The sequence below is a fragment of the Sorex fumeus genome, unplaced genomic scaffold (assembly GCF_029834395.1).
Source record: "Sorex fumeus unplaced genomic scaffold, SorFum_2.1 ptg000087l, whole genome shotgun sequence".
In the NCBI taxonomy this organism is placed as follows: Eukaryota; Metazoa; Chordata; class Mammalia; order Eulipotyphla; family Soricidae; genus Sorex; species Sorex fumeus.
Genome location: NW_026606144.1, coordinates 5,751,950 through 5,772,669, shown reverse-complemented (window position 1 = coordinate 5,772,669; position 20,720 = coordinate 5,751,950). Strand labels below are relative to the sequence as shown.

Genomic DNA, 20,720 nt, shown 5'->3' with positions numbered 1-20,720 from the left:
TGAGTGCAGAGCCAGGTGGAACCCTGAGCACTGACGGTGTGGACCAAAATTTAAAAAAAAAAAAAATTGAACGATATTGGGAACATTGGTGGAGGGGAGGGAATGGGCACTGGTGGAGGGATGGGTAAACGATTATTGTAAGACTGACATACGAGATTCCGGAAGTTTGTAACTGTACCTCACGGTGATTTACTAATAAAAAATTATAACAAGAAAAAAATAAGGAGGAGGAAAAGGGGGGGGGAGGAGGAGGAGCCTCATGGCAGCAAGATGCCAACAGACTGACGAAACTCATCACTAACTGGCCAAAGCCCAGCCGAGAAGCTGGGGCGCCGGGCCCGGTCTCGCGACCCGGGGCTGCTGGCGCTTAGGGGACGCGGGACCGGCCTGACGCGGGCGCTCGGGCAGCCGGCGGAGGCCCGAGAAGAGGTGAAGGGAGCCGGGGTCGCGCTGGCCTCCGACGGGGCGCCCGCTCCCGCCAGACGCCGACCCTCGCTCCCGCCAGCGTCCGCGGCGAAACACGCCTAACCGAGGGCGGCTGCGACTCCGACCTGAGCCCGCTCCCCTGCCGCTCACAGCAGCGCGGCTCCGCTCCTCACCTGCAGCTGAAGGAACGAAACGCGAGCGCCGGTGCCCCGCCTGGCTTGCAGACCCCCAAACCGCCCCTCTCGGCTGCAGGTACCCAGTCCGGATTTAAATTGGCGGGAGAGCCCCAAGCCCCACCCCCGCTACGGCGGCCGAGGAAGCCCAAAGCGTGCGGGCGAGGCAAACGAGGAAGTCTCCCCACCCCGAATTCCGCCCGTTCCGAGCGCCAGACTCCGCGTTCGGGGGCGGGTTCTCGGCCACGCCCTCTTCCCGGTCTGTCCCCGCCCCGGCCGGTGGCGCGGCCAATCACCGCCTCGAGTCTCGTTGCTATCGAAACCCTTCTCCCCGCCCCTTTTCCTCCCGGCAAGCCGTGCGGCGCGCCAGGCCTCAGCCCCTTTGTGCCATCCGGGTCTCTTGTGCGGGCCATTTAGTCTGTGGCGAAGCTTCCGAGCGGCCGGTATTGTCGGCAGCGGCGAGTGGAGGCGCCGCCCCAGCGGCCAGGACTCCGCACCATGGCGGTAGGTGTCGGGTCCTGGGCCCAAAGTTGGGGTTATGGCCTTCCTGCTCCTGTCGGAGGAGGGGAGGCGCGGCCGCCGGAGCTGTCGCCGGCGCGGGTGTGAGTGGACAAAATGGCGCCGGGGCCCCTTCAGCACCCGCCATCATGGCGGCCTGCGGGAGGGCTGGGGGGGGGGTTGGGAAAGGCCGCGGCGGTGGGGTTGGGCGCCGCCGCGGGCAGGGCCTTCCCCGTCTGGAACTTTCCCCGGCCCTTGCGCAGCTTCTGGTTGTCGAGGGCTCCGGGGCTGCGCGGGTGGCGCCTGAGGCGTCTGTCCCTCCCCGGGGAGTTTCTGCGGGCGGTGGGGAGGGCCTGGGGCGGGGGCGAGGGGGATCCGGGCTCGTCCGTGGCGAGGAGCGACTCGGCCCCCCGGACGACGCGCGGGGAGGCGGCCGCGCGCGAGACCTTTGTTCCCGCCGGGAGGAACCGCCGGGCGGCGGCGTGGGCCCCCGGGGCTGCCGTGATGTCATCGCCTCGCGGCCCGCGACCCCCGCCGGCGGGACAGGAACTGAGGCGGCGGCGTCCGGAGGATGGTCAGGCTCCGCCCCACGCCCTCGTTCACAATAAAGATGGTAATAAGAAGATCATCCCGGAGAGCGGGCGTGGGACCTGGATGTCGCTTTGTATTTATTTTTTTCAAAGGCGGGGACTGTCCCCTCCTCCCCCCCCACCCCACCCCCCGGCGCGCTGGAGGCCCCGGGGGCTGATGCTGGAGGCGCGCGGGCCTCCCGGCTCGCGTTTTTGTTTTTCTGTTCCGCGTTTGGGGCCACACCCTGCCCTGCCCGGCGCTTCCCCTGGGCTCCGACTCGGCGCTCGAACCCGCGTGCGAGGGAGGGTTTTTGTGCAAAAAAAGGTTAGGTGTTTTTTATGTGCAGTACCGTGATCTAACAAAAGAAGAGTGGGTGTTTCTGCTCAGATTTTTTTTTTTTTGGTAATGCACACGGTGGGGGCTGAAGAGAGGCGAGTACGGGGAGGTACCCGGGTTCAATCCCGATGCATTTCTGTTTCCTTACTTGGTGAGACTCAATCACCTTTGTCACGCCCCCCCCCCCCCCCCAACAACAACAACAAAAACCCATTTTCTACGGTGTCTTCAGAAAAGACAGGCCCATATTTCGGAAGGTAGACGAATGTTCCTAGTTAGGGCGAGTACTGCCACCTGAGGGCCCCAAACACAGCCTGGGAAGTGTTCCCCGGGCTTCCCCAACACCCGCTAGAGCCCCCTACCCCAAAGACAGGAGCTGTGCTTCGAGCTGGATTGACACTCGTAGACTGTATTGTAGATGTTAAGGATGTTGAATAGGATTTAAGTTTCGGGGAGCAGTGTGTTCTAGTAGAACAAAAGCTAGAGAAGATGGCAGTTTTGCATTAAGACTGATTTCTATTTGGATTGCATTTAAAGTAATTTTAATTTGGAGGACTACACTTGTGTTACCGTGCTATAAAATGTCTTAGTGAAAATCTAGAGGTTTTGCCTGCTGAAGTGCCACCTATCATCCGTACACTTTCGTGGATCATTTTAGACCTGGAGTCTTAACCTCAGATTTGGTGGTTTTTGACTATCAGTAAATAAATACTGAAAGAAAAACGTTCTCTTGTCTTTTCTCGTTGATACTGGATGTATACCAACAGTGGCTCAAACTTGGATGTGATTAACTAGTTGGAGTGCCTGCCTCCTTCACGTGTTACTCTCCATTTTTGCTTCGAGTAATCTTGATAAAGAAAGAAGATACTCTTTCTTTTGTGGGGATTTTTTTCCTCCTGAAAATGTATAGTGATGTCCTTCGTCCAACTAGTGGGCTCTTGCGGGGAGAGGACAGTATCAATTATTAGACTTCCTGGGCTGTATCCAGTATGATAGCAGATTTGCTTTCTTGCTTTTATGTTGAATTTTGTTTGAAAAGGAAACATGCCCTGTAGTATAAAGGAGAGGGATAAGCCAGAATTGGGGACAGATCTTTTTGGTCAGTTTGTGGTTTGACCACACCTGGCTCTACACTGTGGAATTTCTCCTGGGGTTGTTCACGGGCCGTGTGTGGAATACTCAAAAGCTAAACCAGGTCAGCCTAGTGCTGTATCTGCTGTACTGTTGCTCTTGTTTGCTTTTCAAAAGTAATAGGGACCTGAGCACTCCTAGGGCACTTGCCTTGCGTGAAACTGCTCTAGCTGTAATCCCTGATTGCAGGGCTAGGAATAAAGTGCTGTGACCCAAAATCTAAATAAGTCCAGCCTGTAGGGTACAGCTCTGGGGACTGAAGTGCATGGCTGGCATTGAGAAGCTTTGGTTGGATTTCCAACCCAGCCCCTCCAGGGTAAAGCCTTTTCTTAGCTTGAGAGCTATAGTTTGTTGTCCATGTTCTAGGCAACCAGCTTCTCAGGCTTCATTTCCTCCCATTTCAGAATTGGTTTACCTTTGCCCAATCTTCATGACTGCTAAGATTGCTCTGTCCAGTACCAAAGTTTGCCTTGGGGACTTTTGTCAATTCTAGTCTATTGATAAAGTGTGGGCTTTTTTTTTATTGCTTCTGTGTTGTGATTAAGGCAGATAAAATTATCTGAAAAAAAAAGGCTGATAATACCTAGATGACCTTTTTAGGAAAATTAGGTCTCTGGGAAGAGCGAAACCTTTGAGTATTGTTTTAGTACTGTAATAACTTACAAAATGCTTTAAAGCAAAAACAACTTAATGTTTTCATAGCCCAGAGCATATGTGAGGAGAGCAAGACCATATTTTGCAGCTGCACTGTGCCCAGGGGCTGTTTTCATTAAAGAGGGTTAATGAAATTAAGATTGGGTTCTCAGATAGGTAAGTTGACTTTCTGTTTATTCTTTTCATAATATACTTGAACATTTTTTCCACTATTTAATAAAATTTGTACTCTTGGGTCTCTTAGGCCTGTTTTTAGCTTGTTTTGAAATGCCTTCATGTGTGCCAGTATACATGAAGTATTATATAAAGTGGAGTGATAGTACAGCGGGTAGGGCGTTTGCCTTGCACGCAGTCGACCTGGGTTCGATCCCCAGCATCCCATAGGGTCCCCCAAGCACCGCCAGGAGTAACTCCTGAACATTGCTGGGTGTGACCCAAAAAGAAAAAAAAAGTTAAAGGGCCAGGTAACCACTAGCCTTGCATGCAGCCGTTACTGGCAGTCCAAGGGGTCCCCTTCTCAAGTCCGGGCATCAGTCCCAGTATAGAACCTGGAGGAACACCCAGCACTGTGCGGTGTGCTCTCCCCCCCCCCCAAAAGTCCTCTTTTTTTTTTTTTTTAAAGACATCTGTCTAATTACATACCTAAATTTGGTATTAGGTTAGTCATTTCAACTTAGGCCTTTTTGTCAGTTATGAAGCCTATTTAATGGCTTTTGAATTTTGCCATTTTGATCATTGGTCTTGCTACTATTATATAGGATAATGGGATTGAGCACTGCCAGGAGTAGTTCCTGAGTGTGAGCCAGGAGTAACCTCTGAGCATCACTGGGTGTCGCCCCTGGCACAAATAAACTAAGCTCTTTGTAATTAATCATGACTTGAGTGCTCTTAATTGTCAGTTTAAAAGTACCACCTGGAACTAGATGTTTAATTAAGGTTTGGGGGCTACGGCTGGCAGTGGTCAAGGCTTACTTTTGCTTCTATGCTCAGGGAACTCTATGACCTGCCAGGGATCAAACCTGGGTCATACACCTGCAACACAAGCACGCTAGCCCACAGTACTATCACTCCAGGCCCAAAGACCTAGACATTTTAACACTAGCCAGTTCATCATAGGAAAATTTTATAACAGAAATGACAATTTGAAAATAGTGTAATTGTAGTATTCTGAGCAGAATTATAATTGCATTTTACCAGAATAATTATCTTTTACTAAGTGTTTATTAGAAAGAATAGAACTTTTCCTAATTATATATTTAATTAATGTAAATAGCACTCTTAGAGAAGAGGGTAAAGACAAAACTAAAAATGACGCATTATTTTTTTATCAGTAGTTAGATATATTTCCTTGCAATAGGTTTTCTGTATATTTATATACTGTACTAGTAGCAATAGCATAGTGGGTAGGGCTTTTGCCTTGCCTGCGGCCGACCCGGGTTCAATTACACAGCCCCTCTCAGTGCCTGGCAAGCTACCGCGAGTATTCCCCCCCGCACAGCAAAGCCTGACAAACTACCTGTGATGTATTCAATATGCCAAACACAGTACCTTGTTAGTCTCACAATGGAGACGTTACTGGACCTGCTTGAGCAAATCGATGAACAACGGGAGGACAGTGCTACTATTTCATAAAAGCAGAGGGATAAATGTCTTGATTTTCTTTGCTGCTAAGCAGTTGGAGACGTTTTAAATGTGGTTAAGAAGCTATAATTAGTTTTCTTTAAACTTCTAGGCTAGTGATGCTGAACGAGATGAACTAGCGCCAGAAAAGACATCTCCAGAGAGAGAGAAGAAAAAAGAGCAGTCAGATGTATCCGTTTCTCCTAGAGCCTCAAAACATCACTATTCAAGGTCACGATCAAGGTCAAGAGAAAGAAAGCGGAAGTCAGGTATGAATTGTTGGAGGTGGTCATTTGTTATATTCATGGAAATATGTTTATATCCATAAGTATTAACCATACAAAGTTTAACTTTTCAACATTTGCGAAGTACTCTGAAAGATGTAGTAGGATGGTATATTCTAAAAGAACATTCCTTGACTTCAGTTGTAAGAATAGGGGTCTGAGCGATAGTACGGTGGGTAGCGTGTGTGCCTTGCATGTGGCTTACCTGGATTGCATCCCATAGGTCCCCCAAGCACCACCAGGAGTAATTCCTGAGTACAGAACTAGGAGTAACTCCTGAGCCTCACTGGGTGTGAACCAAAAAGCAAAAAAAAAAAAATCTTGCAGCTTTTTTGGGTCACGCCTACCGATGCACAGAGGTTTTACTCCTGGCTCTGCACTCAGAAATTACCCCTGGCGGTGCTCGGGGGACCATATGGGATGCTGGGAATTGAACCTGGGTTGGCTGCGGGCAAGACAAGCGCCCTACCCGCTGTGCTATTGCTCCAGCCCTGCAAGAATATTTTAACCTTTTTTAGTGAATATTTTTTAGTATAAGTTTGGGGTCAAAAGTTTCTAATTTCTTCATTGCTGTCCCCTGCGTTAGACTGGCTTATGTGGCAGTATATTGTGCTAGGGAGATCATATGGCACTTAGGGCATGGGACCAGCCCCGGTTTGAAAATGGCATTTCATGGATTCCCCTGAGTCCTGCGGGAGTAAACCTTTAGCATAGCTGGGAGTGACCCAAAAGAGAGGAAAGAGAAATTATTTCTAGGATACAGGGGTTGATATACTTAAGTGGTTTTGTTTTTCGGTTTTGGGACCACACCCAGAGTCCTCAGAAAGCACATGTTGTACAGGATTGAACTGAAGACTAGCATGCAAAGCGTGTACTGCAGACCTTTGAGCCATAACTCTCACTTTATGCTAGTTTTCTTTTGCTTTTGATGGTTTGGGGGGGATGGGGGAGTCTTAATTTACTGTAGACTGGGGAACGAGATGGGCTAGAGAGCATCTTTTGTAAATGACTTGTCATGCACTTTTTTCTTTTATCCGTTATTTACATTGTTTCATATATACAGTCTTAATCTAAGGCAATATCTGCCATTGGAAAATGGAAATTGAAAGATGATTGCAAATTGCTATTTATGCAAATACTGCAGTTTGGTATGTTTGGCAATCTGTTTATGATGATTTTATATGTTCACAGATAATGAAGGAAGGAAACACAGGAGCCGGAGCAGAAGCAAAGAGGTAATTAAAACTTTGTAGTGAATAGGTACTTTAAAAATACTTGTAAAACTATCTGGTAGAAATGTTTGTGTGACTATGATTGCCAAGGTAAGTACCAAAACTTGAAATTTGAATGGTTAATTGGGTTATAATAAGCATGATTTGGAATCATCATTTTTCAAGAAGATACTTGTTTATATGCAAAGTTCATTCAAAACTATTAATTTTATTATGTGAAAATATTCACAATAAAAATTTCATATGAAGAATATAGCTGGTTTTTTTAGGCCTGTCACACAGAGCTTCCATTAACCTGAGGTCCCAGATCTCCTTATGCCTGATGACCACTCGGGATTTTTAAAGCAATCATCTGCCCATCACAGTCCCTTAGATATCTCTGGGCTACTTTTTCTTTGTGGAAGATAGAACCCTTTTTTCTTCTTTTCTTTTCTTTTTTTTTTTTTCCTTTTTTTCTGGTTAACTAGTTCCATTTCCCTTGTAGCAATATTGACTTTAAAAGTGTCAGTGAGGGATTGTTGGAAAAGTGGTGATGACAGCAAATCTTGAGGAAAAAAAGCAGCTGTATTGCAGACATTTAACTTTCTTGCCCGCATGAGAAGACAAGGAATGAGCCAACGAGGAAGAGCAGAAATAGTCCAAAAGAAGTCTTGTGGGGGCTGGGCAAGGGACTTCGAAAACAAAAGTGGGCAGGGACTTCACCTCCTCCCCTAATGGAAGCTCTGTTACATTTTTAATTTAGGAGAGTTTTTGTGAAAATGACTATTTTGTTTAGCTCACATGATAACATTTCTATAATAAATCATACTCAGCGTGCTAATGCGCGAAGAGACTGAACTGAAGACGCTGCAGACTCAGATAGCAAAATAATAAGCCTACTTCATGATAAGGTAACTATTAGTCATTCAAACTCCTATTTCCCTTAAGTATATCTTAAATCAGTTAAGGGTTTTAATGGTTTTTTTGTTGTTGTTTTGGTTTTTTTGTTTTGTTTTTAATAGTAATACTATGTTTGAAAAAATGGTTTGAGATCAACTCTAAGCCCTTTGGCAGTCTTAACCACATCACATTTTTCCACTGTAATTATGGTGAAGCCAAGGAAATTTCCTTTCATATTATAGAGAACTGGCGACCTAAAATTGAGCTCTATTTCCAGGTCTCTCGTTTTTCTGCAAAATAATAAAATACATATTGTGGTTCTTTCCATATAGCTCTTCATGCATGTTCCAAAATATTTGGCCAAGTTTGTTGTTGATTTTTTTTTTTTTGCTTTTTGCTTTTTATAAATGTTTACCTTGAGTAGAAATAAGCTGTGGCCTGTTTGGGGAGAACATAGAATAAGTTTCCCAATGTGCTAGGAAAGCAGTGACAGCATGAAGTCTTCCGGGTTCAGCTTTGATACTGTGTATAATTGTGGCTTCAGATCTTGATTGAGTCATAATCAAAATAAGGGAATTGAATTCTAGGATGTTTCTGTCCAGCTTTAAAATTGTAATTTAAGTGATTTTACTCTTTCAGAGTATAGGGGTGTAATGTAGACTGTAGTGATATACAGACTGTTACATACTAATTTGATTTCAGAAAAGTAAACCATGATTGCCATTTTCTATCCTAGGTATTCCAAATGTAATAGAGCTCTGGGCCTGTTGGGAGATTTCAACATAGATGGAAAGACACTGGGATAAAAATATAAAGTCATCATTTAGAAAGTCTGTGGCAGTTTAGCTATTCAAAGGACACTTCAACTCTGTATTATATTTTCTGCAGTGAAGTAACGCTTCCTCAGATTTTTCTTAGTTCCCTAACTTTTATGCTGTTTCTTTGTGTCCTTATTATCTTTATCATTAAACATTTAAGCTTAATAGTATGTATTCTGTATGTAGAAGTTGCCAAATGTACATTATCTATTTCTCTAAGAGATTTGTTGAAGTACTTGAAAGTTTGGGTACATTGTGTGTTTTCTCTTAATGCTTCTAGATGGGAAAAACATCAGGGATTTCTCCGACAATGGTTTTTCAGTATTTTAACTTCGAAAGTTTTTTTTTTTTATGAAAATATTTTGGGAAGGAAACTATTGGGGGGTTGCTATAAAAATATAGGTATCTGCAACATTTGGGTGATGTGAAACTAGGTAATGAATTTTGTTTGCCACACACTCCTAAGGTTACTAATGTTGCATCACAACATTTTTTGTCTGCTGTTACCCATACTAACTCTCTTTGTTGCACTATTTTCCTGAAAGAACCAACTTCTTCTTAAAACAGGCAAGAAGACATGAATCCAAAGATAAATCCTCTAAGAAACACAAATCTGAAGAACATAATGACAAAGATCATTCTTCTGATAAAGGAAGAGAACGACTAAATTCTTCTGAAAATGGTGAGGACAGACATAAACGCAAAGAAAGAAAATCGTCAAGAGGCAAAAGTCACTCAAGATCTAGGTCACGGGAAAGGTAAATAGTTTGGTATAAATTAACTGTAAAAAAGTATCAACATAAAATTTCTCATCTTTTTGGGCAGTCAGTAATGCTTTGCATCAGGCTTCAATCCTCTGCACTGCGTGGTCCCTAGAGCACTGCCGGGGGTGCAGTGTCGAATATTGAGAGAAGAGCTAACACAGAGGGCTGGAGCACATTTTCTTTATACAAGAGCCCCAGGTTCAGTCCCCAGTACCACTAGTGTGTGATCCAAAGACCAAAGGAAGGGGGAATTTTTTTTTTAATTAAGTTAGCCTGTTATTTTGTGCTCTGCTGTGGTATTTCTTGCCTTTTTTCTGACCATGGCTCTCTTCCAGCTTTGTGTCCTTCTATCTTGCTGTACTGTTGAACCAGTTGGCCCCTTAATCTCATGCCAATTCTATAGATTTTTTGTGGCCCTCCTAAGATACATGAAGTCACATGACCCCCAGTGGAGAAATGTTGCTCTGTTGTTCCCTAATGGTTCTTGAGTTTTACTTTTAACCATGCTTATATAAATTCAGTACAACAGTCGCCATGTTTAATTACAGATTGCTGCAAAATATTAATAAAGACTTTCGTGGCATGAATGAAAAGATTCTTTTTTTTTGCTTTTTGGGTCACATCCGGCAATGCACAGGGGTTACTCCTGGCTCTCCACTCAGGAGTTACTTCTGGCGGTGCTCAGGGGACCATATAGGATGCTGGGAATCGAACCTGGGTCGACCACGTGTAAGGCAAACGCCCTACCCGCTGTGCTATCTCTCCAGCCCCATAAATGTAAAGATTTTGAACACAGTCATGACACAGATAGTATACAGGGATTGAGCTGCTTCCCTTGCATGTGTTTGCTTAAAAATGGAGTCCAAACTTAGATTTGTAGGGTTTTGTATTAATCCACATATTTTGGAGAAAGCTGAAGAGTAATATGTTTACGATGATAACAGGTCAAAATTGGTGAGGAGGGTCACTGAAGCAGTGTTTGGAAGTCTGGCTCCCACTGGCTAATCCTGCTTGGCCAGCTGAGCTGTCAGCTCAGTGCTAGGGATCCCCAGGCCATCCAACTGTGTTCAGGCTAACCATATGATACCAGGAATTGAACCTGGATTGGGTGTGCTAGGCATGCACCACGCCTACTATACTGTTACTCCAGCCTGCAAGTCAAAAATTTTTAATCATAAGTTAACAAGTATGTTCCTTAAAATATACTGACACTTGAAACAGTAGATTTCAACTGTTAAATAGACTCTGAGGTTGGGAGTAGGGTGCATTGCATTTTTACAGTTTACAGCTTGCATTTTCAAAAGCCCCAAAGGAATAAAATTTCATTTGTTACAACTTAGTTAAAAATCTCAGGGCTGGAGAGAGAGGAGAGCTTTTAAGGCACTTCCTTGCTCTTGTTTATGGCTGTCTGGTTTCACCCTGGCACCACCTGGTCCTAAGAGTATCTCAAGCATGAGTAATCCTCAAGCACTGATCCCAGAGTAGCCCCCTGAGCATAGTGTTAAATATTAAAGCGAGGTCAGTTGTCTTTTCTGTGCCCAATACAGAAATGTGCTGCTTATCTTGACTATATGCTCTACAGATAACTGAATTATCTGTCATTGGAAAGACTCAGATCTGTGCAACTACAAGTTTGTGCACTATCATTTCAGGCGTCATCGTAGTAGAAGCAGGGAGAGGAAGAAGTCAAGGTCCAGAAGCAGAGAGAGGAAGAAGTCAAGATCCAGGAGCAGGGAGAGGAAGAAGTCAAGATCCAGGAGCAGGGAAAGAAAACGGAGGATCAGATCTCGTTCCCGCTCAAGATCAAGACACCGGCATAGGAGTAGAAGCAGAAGTAGGACAAGGAGTAGAAGTCGGTGAGTACAAATGTTAAATGCTGTTAGCAGATGTGGTAAAATACTATGTGACAAATACATGTAATGTTGTAAAAAATAAATGCATTTTTAAAAGTATATATAAAAATAGCACCTGAATGCATGCTTTGCACGCCTAAGAGAGGCCCCGATTCAATCCCCAGCACTGTATCGTCTTCAAGCACTGCTGAGAGGGTCCCCAAAACATTTCTGAGGCTCACAATACAATGTTATAGTTTAAAACCCTGCAGTTCTGGGTAAGCAGAGAGGGAGAATTCATTTCAATTTTGAACATGTTGAATTCATTGTACGTCTTCAACAACAATCCTAGTAGTATATATGTACTGCCTGCCATGCTGGATTTTTATTTTTGAGCCATATCTGGCAGGTGCTCGAGCACTGCTGCATCTTAATGTTGGGGATCATGCAGTGACATTTAGGAAACCATAATGTACCTGGGATTGAATCCATGCCTTTGGCCTGTGAAGCATAGGCTCTCTTAATCTTCGGATCAAGTTTTTCTGCAAGCTCAGTCCATTGAACAACTTGTTTAAGAGACAGAAATAAGTTTTAAAATGATGGAGCCATAATGTTACCTACCTAGATAATATGGTCTATATTGTGATATTAAAGTAGTCAAAAAGATATGGTTAAATAAAATCATTAAATTTCTTCACTACTTCAGTTAAACTGAGAGTTTAAGTGCTTTTGTTTGGTTTGGTTTGGTTTTAGTTTTGGTGTTTGCATCACCCAAGGCTGAAAAAGCAAAGGGCGACCTCTGACGATTACACAGAATCTGGTCAATGGGTATTTTGGTTGGTTTTTGTTGGGCCACACCAGCTGTGCTCAGAGCTTACTTCTGGTAGTGTTTGGGGAAGATACAGGATGCCGGGGATTGGCCATGTGCAAGGCATATGCTTAATGCTATATTATCTCTCTGGCCCCTGCTTTTTTTCTTTTTTCTTTTTTTTTAAACTTACACAAATTCATTGTATATTAAAGTGCTAAGAATGTTTAACTTATCCCAATAGGAATTTATATATTGACCTACAGAAGTATAAAACAACTAATGTACAAGTCTTGTGTTTGGAATACTGAATTTAATATCGAAAGATGAGAATAACCTAAATATACTTACAGGGTTGGTTAGATATGGAAAGCGCAATACACGCTCTAGGAAAATAAAGGACAGAAGTGGAAATGAGTTTGTATTGTGTATGTTTCTTGTGCAATTTTTTAGTGTTGATCTGTAAGTATGATTTATTTCAGAGATAGAAAGAAGAGGATTGAAAAACCAAGAAGATTCAGTAGAAGTTTAAGTAGAACTCCTAGTCCACCTCCTTTCCGAGGCAGAAACACAGCAATGGATGCACAGGAGGCTTTAGCAAGAAGGTATGTTTGTTTTTATTTGACCCAGTCTTCCCTTTTCAACTTTAGGTAGCAAACTCAATTGTGTGGATAAAATGAATACCTTTTAGAAGTTGTTACCTTGGCTTGCTCCTCTCCCCCGGCCCCCCTTCTTTGGGAGAAGGGACAGTACCCCAGCAGAGCTTACTCCTGGTTCTACATTCCAGTACCACTCCTGACAGGCTCAGGGGACCATTATGGGGTGCTGGGGGTGGAACCCAGATTAGCTGCTCAAAAGGCAAACAAACACCTTATCCACTATACTGTTGCTCAGAACCCTCAGCTTGCTTTTTTTTTTTTGTCTTTGATGTTATTATTAAGAAAACAGTATCTGAAAGAAGTGAAATTCTACCAATCGATGGCATATAATAAACATAAGCCAATTTATTCAGTGTTGAATTTACTGCATGTAGCATATAGATTTTTTTTCCAATTTCTAGAGTTTCAAAGGTAAATTATTATAAAGACCCCACACATCAAGACAGAATACAGTGCCAGTGACAGGAGCTGCCTCCTGTAGAGGCAAGAGAAGAAGTAGAGTAAAATCTAAGTGCTTGTTTTCAGATTTTTTCCATATTCTGAAAATTATACTCTTTACATTTTTTTCTTTATGAAATTGAGTTTGTATTTTTTTTCCATTACAAAAATACAGTTCACAATGTAACCTGATGGGCTGCTGCCCTGTGACTCCAGCCTGGCAGAAACTCCAGCTGAGCAGCAGCAGCAGCAAAGGTGTGAGCTCATCCTTCTTCGGTCCATTCACCTCAGTGAATGGGTTGATTCCAGGCCTGCAGTGAACCGTTTTCATGCAACCAATAGCAGTCATAGTTTCTTCTTGGAATTAAAATCAATAGTATTAGGAAATTATCACTTTATCTGCACTAATTTTAATTGGTCTGTTAACTGACAATTGATTTTTTAAGCCCCTAAGTTTACCCTTTATTCGTACATAAGCTAATTGTATTTAAGATTTTATTAAAGAAGTCTATCACCTAAAATCCTTTTGCTTAGATGGTTTAAGGAGTTATTTTGAGATGACAGGTTCATATACCAGATTATTCCTTGACTATCTTGACATTTTGTATTTAAATGAGGACTATAGTAAAAATGTTTGAAACTCTTTATAGATGGGTACCTAAACGTCAATGTTACCCTTAATCAAAAACATTTTTTTATTTCCAAGGACAAAAAGTTGTTTAGTGTGTCTTCCTTGTAATAAATTCTTAAATTTCTTTTATATAAATTTTGGCTATGAAAGCAGATGCCAGTTTCATCTTACATATAGTTCACTAGCTTCCAAAGATAGAATCTTTTTTCTGGATCTTGTTACCACCACATTAAGGGAGGGATAGTGTTTATGTGATTTGCAAATTAAGATACCTTTGCAAAGAAATGTTGTTTCCTTTGAAGTTGATGGAAATAGTAATATCTCCAAAGGAAATAGACTCACCTGACAGAACATTTAGTATATGTGTTCCTTGGTGAACTTGGTATGAAACAGAATTTTTGTTTTGACATTAATGTTTTTCATGTTTCCAGTTTTATGCTAATGTTAAATTTCTTGAGCTACTAAAAGTAATTTCATAGTATAAAGGGTTTTGCCCCTCTTAGGTTATTTAAAATTATGTTTCTTGCCCTTTCTTGGCATTTTAACTTTTACTAATTTGAAGATTAATTAAAACTGCTAAAATGCAGAAACCATTATCTGCTTGCATTGATTGACCTTAGCTTGTATCAGCTTCAGCCAAGAAGCATTTAGATAAACCTATAAAAGACAAGTACTATTTAACATATCCTGTTTTGCTTTGTTGTCACTTGTATCCAAAACTTAACCTTATTCTTCTTTAACCTGCACTGAAATGTTACTTTTTAACTTGTTTTTAAACTATAAATGTATGAACTCTTAAAATAATTGAATACTACGATTTCAGAATTATTTTACATCGATGTTGAGATTTTCTATGACTGATGCCATCTAAAGAAATACTTTTTCTCCCCATTTTGCAATTTGTAAAGGCAATGTAAATGTTAATTTTAAGTTCCATATAGTATTTAATGTCTGAGTGTTTGCATGTAAAGAAATGTAAGTACACATGATAATTTTGTATTGATCTTTACTTCATCTAATTTAAATTGTCTTTAACAGATTAGAAAGGGCAAAGAAGTTACAAGAACAGCGAGAAAAGGAAATGGTTGAAAAACAAAAACAACAAGAAATAGCTGCAGGTATTTGTAAATAATGGCATATTTGTAGACATTGTGAAAAGTAATAGAAAGAACGCTCCCCCGTCATTGTTACCTATTACCTGTTCATACTCTAAATCATTTTGGTCATGCTGGGGGGATGGAACCCTAGGATTCACTCCATCAAGGAATGTACTGTGACACTAAGTGACTTCCCCCTAGTGCAGATGAATATTGGCTCTTTGTTGTTCTATAATGCCTGATACATCACGTATATATATTCCCAGTATGGATTTTGCAAATATAACTTAGAGGGAATGGAAGTTGAATATGAATTTTTATTACTCAGATAATCGAGTATCACAAACATTGCCTGTGGATGAGTGAAAATCAGAACTTCCTTGGTTTTAGAGCCACACCCAGCTATACTCAAAGCTTGTTCCTGGCTTTGTACTCACTCCACAGTGCTGGGGAACCATATGCAGGGACTGAGCTCAGATCCTCTGTGTGCACAGCAGGCACCATAAGCACTATTCTATTCTTTCAGGTCCAGTGATAAGTTGTACGCAGTCTAATTAAGGTTGTTTCTGGGTGGTGCTTGTTTTGTCTTGTTTTCTTGGTGGTGGTAAGGTATGGGTTTGTGTGGGTGCTCATGTGCCCTTATGATACACAAAATTGTGACCTGGTGATGCTAGATTAACAAAGCACTTGCTATTTTGGTTTTTATTTGAAGTCAGTCACCCAGCTATGCAGGGGGAAACCATAGGTGAGAGGGTTTGAACCTGGGTCACCTATATTTAAAGGATGTACCACCCTCATTCAGTACAACATTTTTCTTTCTTAAAGTGAAATCAGTTTCACAAACTCCCACTTTGCTTTAATACATAATTATACTAAAATTTATTATGGCTCATAGTGCACAGATTTAGTAGCTATTGTACATAATACTAATTTAGTTTTGTCAGATGTTCCTGGGATTCAAGTAGAGAAACCTGTAAACTAAAGAAACACATAAAAGCACATTTTTATGTATTTGCTAAAGGCTGGAGTATTTTAAATAAGCTAATGGTTAATGAACTTCTGTTGAGTGGCAATTGGCCTTCCATACCACAGATGAGTAGCTTATATGTAATGTATATAAATCACAAAATTGGTCTTTAACTCTTCAGCAGCTGCAGCTACTGGAGGCTCTGTTCTCAACGTTGCAGCCCTCTTGGCATCGGGAACGCAAGTAACTCCTCAGATAGCTATGGCAGCTCAGATGGCAGCCCTGCAGGCTAAAGCTTTGGCAGAGACGGGGATAGCAGTTCCAAGCTATTATAACCCGGCAGCTGTGAATCCAATGAAGTTTGCTGAGCAAGAAAAAAAAAGGAAAATGCTTTGGCAAGGAAAGAAAGAAGGAGTAAGTCATGTTTTTTTGTGGGGTTTATTTTGGGCCTACATTTCTGGGGTACCCAAGGCGTACTACTCCTGGGTCAGCCACTTGTAAGGCAAGCGCCCCTTAGGTTCAATCCCCAGGACCCAGTATTTGCATTGAAAGTGCTAGTTTGAGATTCAAGGGCAGGAGCAGTTCGTTGGGTCTTTTTCATGGGATCCATTATGGAGTGCTCTTCTGCTTATTTCTTTGTAATGAACTTTAATTGTGAACTATTTTATATCCCCCTTCATAGTTGTCCTCATGCGTGACTTCACTTTGCACACTCACCTGTTGCGGTACTTGCAAGGTGTGCCTTCTGGAGCTTGTGTTCGTAGTTAAAGCTTACAAGTTATGGTTGTGCTCACTAAGGATAGCCATAGCTCATGCACGTCTTGTTGTGCTTCTGGGGGTCACGCCTAGTGGTGCTCAGAGCTTTTCTTGGCTCTCAGAGCACATCCTGGTCAGCCACGTGCAAGGCTAGTTGCCCTTGCATCTGTACTATCTTTTGTTTGTTTTGTTGCTTTTTGGGTCTTACCCAGCAATACTCAGGGATTACTCCTAGCTCTTCACTCAGGAATTACTCCTGGTGGTGCTGGGGGGACCATATGGGATGCCGGGGATTGAACCTGGGCACATCTGTACTATCATTCTGGCCACCAGGTGCCCTTTTTTTTTGTATTGCTCATACAAATCTGGCTATAGCTAGAAATTGCTTCAGCAAAAGGATTCGCACGCAGTACGTGCTTGTTTGAGGGGTGGGGAGGGTCATCACTGGAGATTTACCTGCACATTCATAAAGCAGGTATTCTAAGGCCCTGCAATATTCCTATAGGTGCTATGAGTTGCTGTCTTACAAGTCATATTATGGCAACATTTAATATCTTGTATTAGAGTCATACCGAGTGACGTTTCGAGAACTAAAGTATGTGTTGCTAGGCGTCAAACCAGGTTGGCCATGTGCAGAGGGCATGAACCTTACCCACTGTACAAACTCTTAACTTGATATCTTAATAAAAGATAAATATTATGCATTCTAAAGTTCCACTATTAAATCTTAACAGGACAAATCCCAGTCTGCTGAAATATGGGAAAAACTAAATTTTGGAAACAAGGACCAAAATGTCAAATTTAGGAAATTAATGGGTATTAAGGTGAGTTACATAGACTTTGTATTTAAATTTGTGTTGTATTTTGCTTTTGCCATAACCAGCAGGGCTCAGAATATTTTATCTTTGTCTGAGTTATCAAATCTTGGCCTCCTGCATATGGGGTCTTGGGCATCTTTTTGGCCCTTTGTTCCTTCTACTCGGGCCGCACCTATATTCTGACTATACACAGCTTGGACTTTAGCATGCAAGCTGTGCATTTAGACCAGGGCTTCTCCATAACACACACACAGATGTCTTTCTTTAAGACATGAAGAGAGTAGTAAGAATAGTTCTGTGGGAAAGCACCTACTTTTTATTTTTTTATATAAGTGATGACCTGGTTTCTAACCTAACACCTAAAACGGGTGTTGATGGAGAGAGAAACAATTTTGATAGAAAGACCTGCACATGCTCATTAAACTGTCCACTCTAAAACGTGAGAAAAGAATTGCATTTGCTGCAGGATGTGTACCTGTTCCAGTATTTCTTGCATAAACTTTTCCTTGTCTCTGCTTAAATGTGTTCCATGTCTTGTTTTTTTGTTTTGGGAAGGGTGGTTGGGCTATGTGAAGGGTAAGATTCTATCTCTACAGAATCTTTTTTTTTCTTTTTCTTTCACTACACCCGGTGATGCTCAGAGGCTACTCCTGTCTGTGCAGTCAGAAGTCATCCTTGGTGGAGCACATATGAGATGCCAGGGTTCGAATCTGGGTCGGCCACTTTGTGTGCAGGGCAAGAGCCTTCTACGGGTCTGGCTCCAGCTCCTTGAAATGACCTTTTGGGGGGGGGTCACACCTGGCGCTGCTTGGAGGACCATAAAGAACCTTTTCTCACCTCCAAAGACTGAGCCAATATGATTTTTTTTTAATTGAATCACTGTGAGATAAGAGAAATTTGCTTGTGATGGGGTTTTAGTCATGAAATCTTCAACACTGGCTTCACAGATGTACATTTGCCCCACCATCAGAATTCTGATTTTTAATACATACTGTAACCTGTGCTTTGTAGATAGTAAGTTAAAGCAAAGGTGACTAATACCAAATTTGTATCCTGGAAATATTTACTGGCAGGGCTGATGGCTGAAAGGGTTAGTGCACATGCTTTATGGGGGACCTATGTTCAGACCGAGGCATCTTACCCAGGCACTAAGCTAGATATGGCCCAAAGAAAAAATGATTCACTAATACTGAGAAGTGGGAGAACACTTGTTCCCTGGGTTTTAATATATCTTCTATCCGGCATTTAGAGTGAAGATGAAGCTGGATGTAGCTCAGTTGATGAAGAAAGTTACAAGACTTTAAAGCAACAGGAAGAAGTGTTTCGAAATCTAGACGCCCAGTATGAAATGGCAAGATCACAGACCCACACACAGCGAGGAATGGGGCTGGGTTTCACATCATCAATGCGAGGAATGGATGCAGTGTGAAAGAGACTGTACTCTTAAATTTGGAACTTTAGAGACTTCTGATTCTGGTGTCAGGCCCTCGTTCACCAAACAGCTAGCATTCTAGCTTGCATGGGTGTTGCATTGACTTTAATTTATTGAAATATACAATTTTTTTTGTAAATATCAGATCAGTGATACTGGTGTTAGTGTTGTAATCAGGTTAAACCCACTTCCATTAAACTTGACAGGACTATAGAAGGACAATTTTTTTAGTTCATGAATTCTACTTTTTCAAATATATAAAAATTGCAGGTGGGATAAAATCTCATACATGGAATTTTTTGTGTCCGCTGTCTTGTGTACTTTTGTACTTAACCTTGTACAGTTATTTTCATCTCTTGAGACATGAAAGAAATGTTATGTAGATGTTCTTTAGACGATCTGGCCATTTGGTACATACCCAGCACAATGGGTGGTGATAATAAAAATGGTTTTCTGAAAAATGGTGTTAATTTAAGTTACCTGGAATTCTTGTTTGAATTTGTTTTCATGTTTCTGTAGCATTTTGCAATTGCTATTAGACAAATAGCTAGAAAAATTTTTTTTAAGAACAGCTAACTATGCTATAGGCAATACCATGGTGAGCAAAAATGTAAAAGGAAGTTGGGAGTGAGCAGGACTTAGTGAATATACTGTTTATTTACAAGGACAGAATTGGTGTACAGTATTTGTTAAATATTCCTATGTTATTCAGGAAATAGAGTAATACATTAAAGGGATGTAAGCACTTTTATTTTAATAAAGTGCCTTATAACAAGTTCTTTGTATGCCCTTTGCTCATTGTCCCTTTGAAGTCTTTAGCATAAAGTTCAAAACTTTAGAGAGCTACGCTGTCAATAAACTGCTACATAAATTTGATGTAGAAAAGACTTGAATTTGGGAGTTAATTTGCCTTCCATTATGGGAGTCAGGGGAAAATTCTTAGGAAAATGTATGATGTAGCAGCATAATAAAAGGTGGAAGTGTGTTCATAAGGACAAAACAATTTTTTTTTTAGTTTCTGTCCTGGAGCAGTGGTTCCCGGAAGTTGTTCAGTGTTCCCTGTACTGGGCGAGCTCATAGGACTGGTGTACATTCCTTTGCTTGTGGCACCTAAGCACCCACAGGAGTGGCCTAAAAATAGTGTAGTCACTTAAGTCTTACTGGGCAAGCCTTCTGATAAAATCAGTGGCAACTTTTTTAAAATGTAGTTTGATTAAAATGATGTTTCCCAGAGCACTTCCAGTGGCGCTTGTGGGGATTAGCTGCCAGTGAAACCAGAACCCCGTTTCTATCCAGTCCTGGCTTTTTTCCCCTGAGTTTAGCTCTGCCTTTTCTCCCTTTATTTGTTTATTTTTATTTATTTATTTGCATTTTGAGTCACACCTAGCAGTGTATACACAGGAAACACTCCTGGTGGTGCTCAGGGGACCATATGGGATGCTAGGGATCAAACCCAGATTGGCCACATGCAAGACAAACTTCCCCTCCCCGCTGTTCTATCACTCTGGCCCCTAGCTCTGCCATTTCAAACGAGCTCCATTAAAATTTTTAATGTGGAGCCAGAGTGATGGTAGGGTGCTTGCCTTGGAGTCAACCCAGATTCAACCCCAGCACCCCATGTGGTCCCTTGAGCATGCTGGGTTTAAACCAAAAATAGTTTTTTCATGTATGGGGCCAGAGCATCAGTACTGCAGATAGAGCACTTGCACACAGCGGACCTGATTTGGACCCTTGGTACTCCGTAGGGTTCCCTGAGCCCTGCCAAGAGCTAGAAGTAAGCCCTGCTTGGGATGCCTGCCTTGAATGCAGCCAACCAAGATTCCATCCCAGCACCCCATTGTACCAGGTTTAACCCAAAATACCTGAAATCTTTTTTTCTATTGGAGGGGGCAGAGTA

The 20,720-nt window shown here is 42.1% G+C and overlaps 1 protein-coding gene across 3 annotated transcripts; it reads left to right on the top strand.

Annotated features, from left to right (window-relative positions):
* Nucleotides 1-962: 962 nt before the first annotated feature.
* On the top strand, nucleotides 963-19,726 carry RSRC2 (arginine and serine rich coiled-coil 2). Of its 3 annotated transcripts, none has more exons than XM_056131414.1 (10): nucleotides 963-1,103; nucleotides 5,521-5,677; nucleotides 6,884-6,927; nucleotides 9,189-9,379; nucleotides 11,038-11,241; nucleotides 12,508-12,630; nucleotides 14,792-14,871; nucleotides 16,002-16,231; nucleotides 17,308-17,397; nucleotides 18,641-19,726. In XM_056131414.1, the coding sequence occupies exons 1-10, from the start codon at nucleotides 1,098-1,100 to the stop codon at nucleotides 18,818-18,820; spliced, it is 1,305 nt and encodes a 434-aa protein (XP_055987389.1). In that variant the 5' UTR covers nucleotides 963-1,097; the 3' UTR covers nucleotides 18,821-19,726. The 3 variants fall into 3 exon arrangements, with proteins under 3 accessions (XP_055987389.1, XP_055987388.1, XP_055987390.1); XM_056131413.1 differs by having other exon boundaries at nucleotides 965-1,103; nucleotides 15,999-16,231; nucleotides 18,641-19,699; XM_056131415.1 differs by lacking the exon at nucleotides 963-1,103 and adding an exon at nucleotides 7,737-7,814 and having other exon boundaries at nucleotides 5,581-5,677; nucleotides 9,167-9,379; nucleotides 15,999-16,231; nucleotides 18,641-19,723.
* The last annotated feature ends 994 nt before the right edge of the window (nucleotides 19,727-20,720 follow it).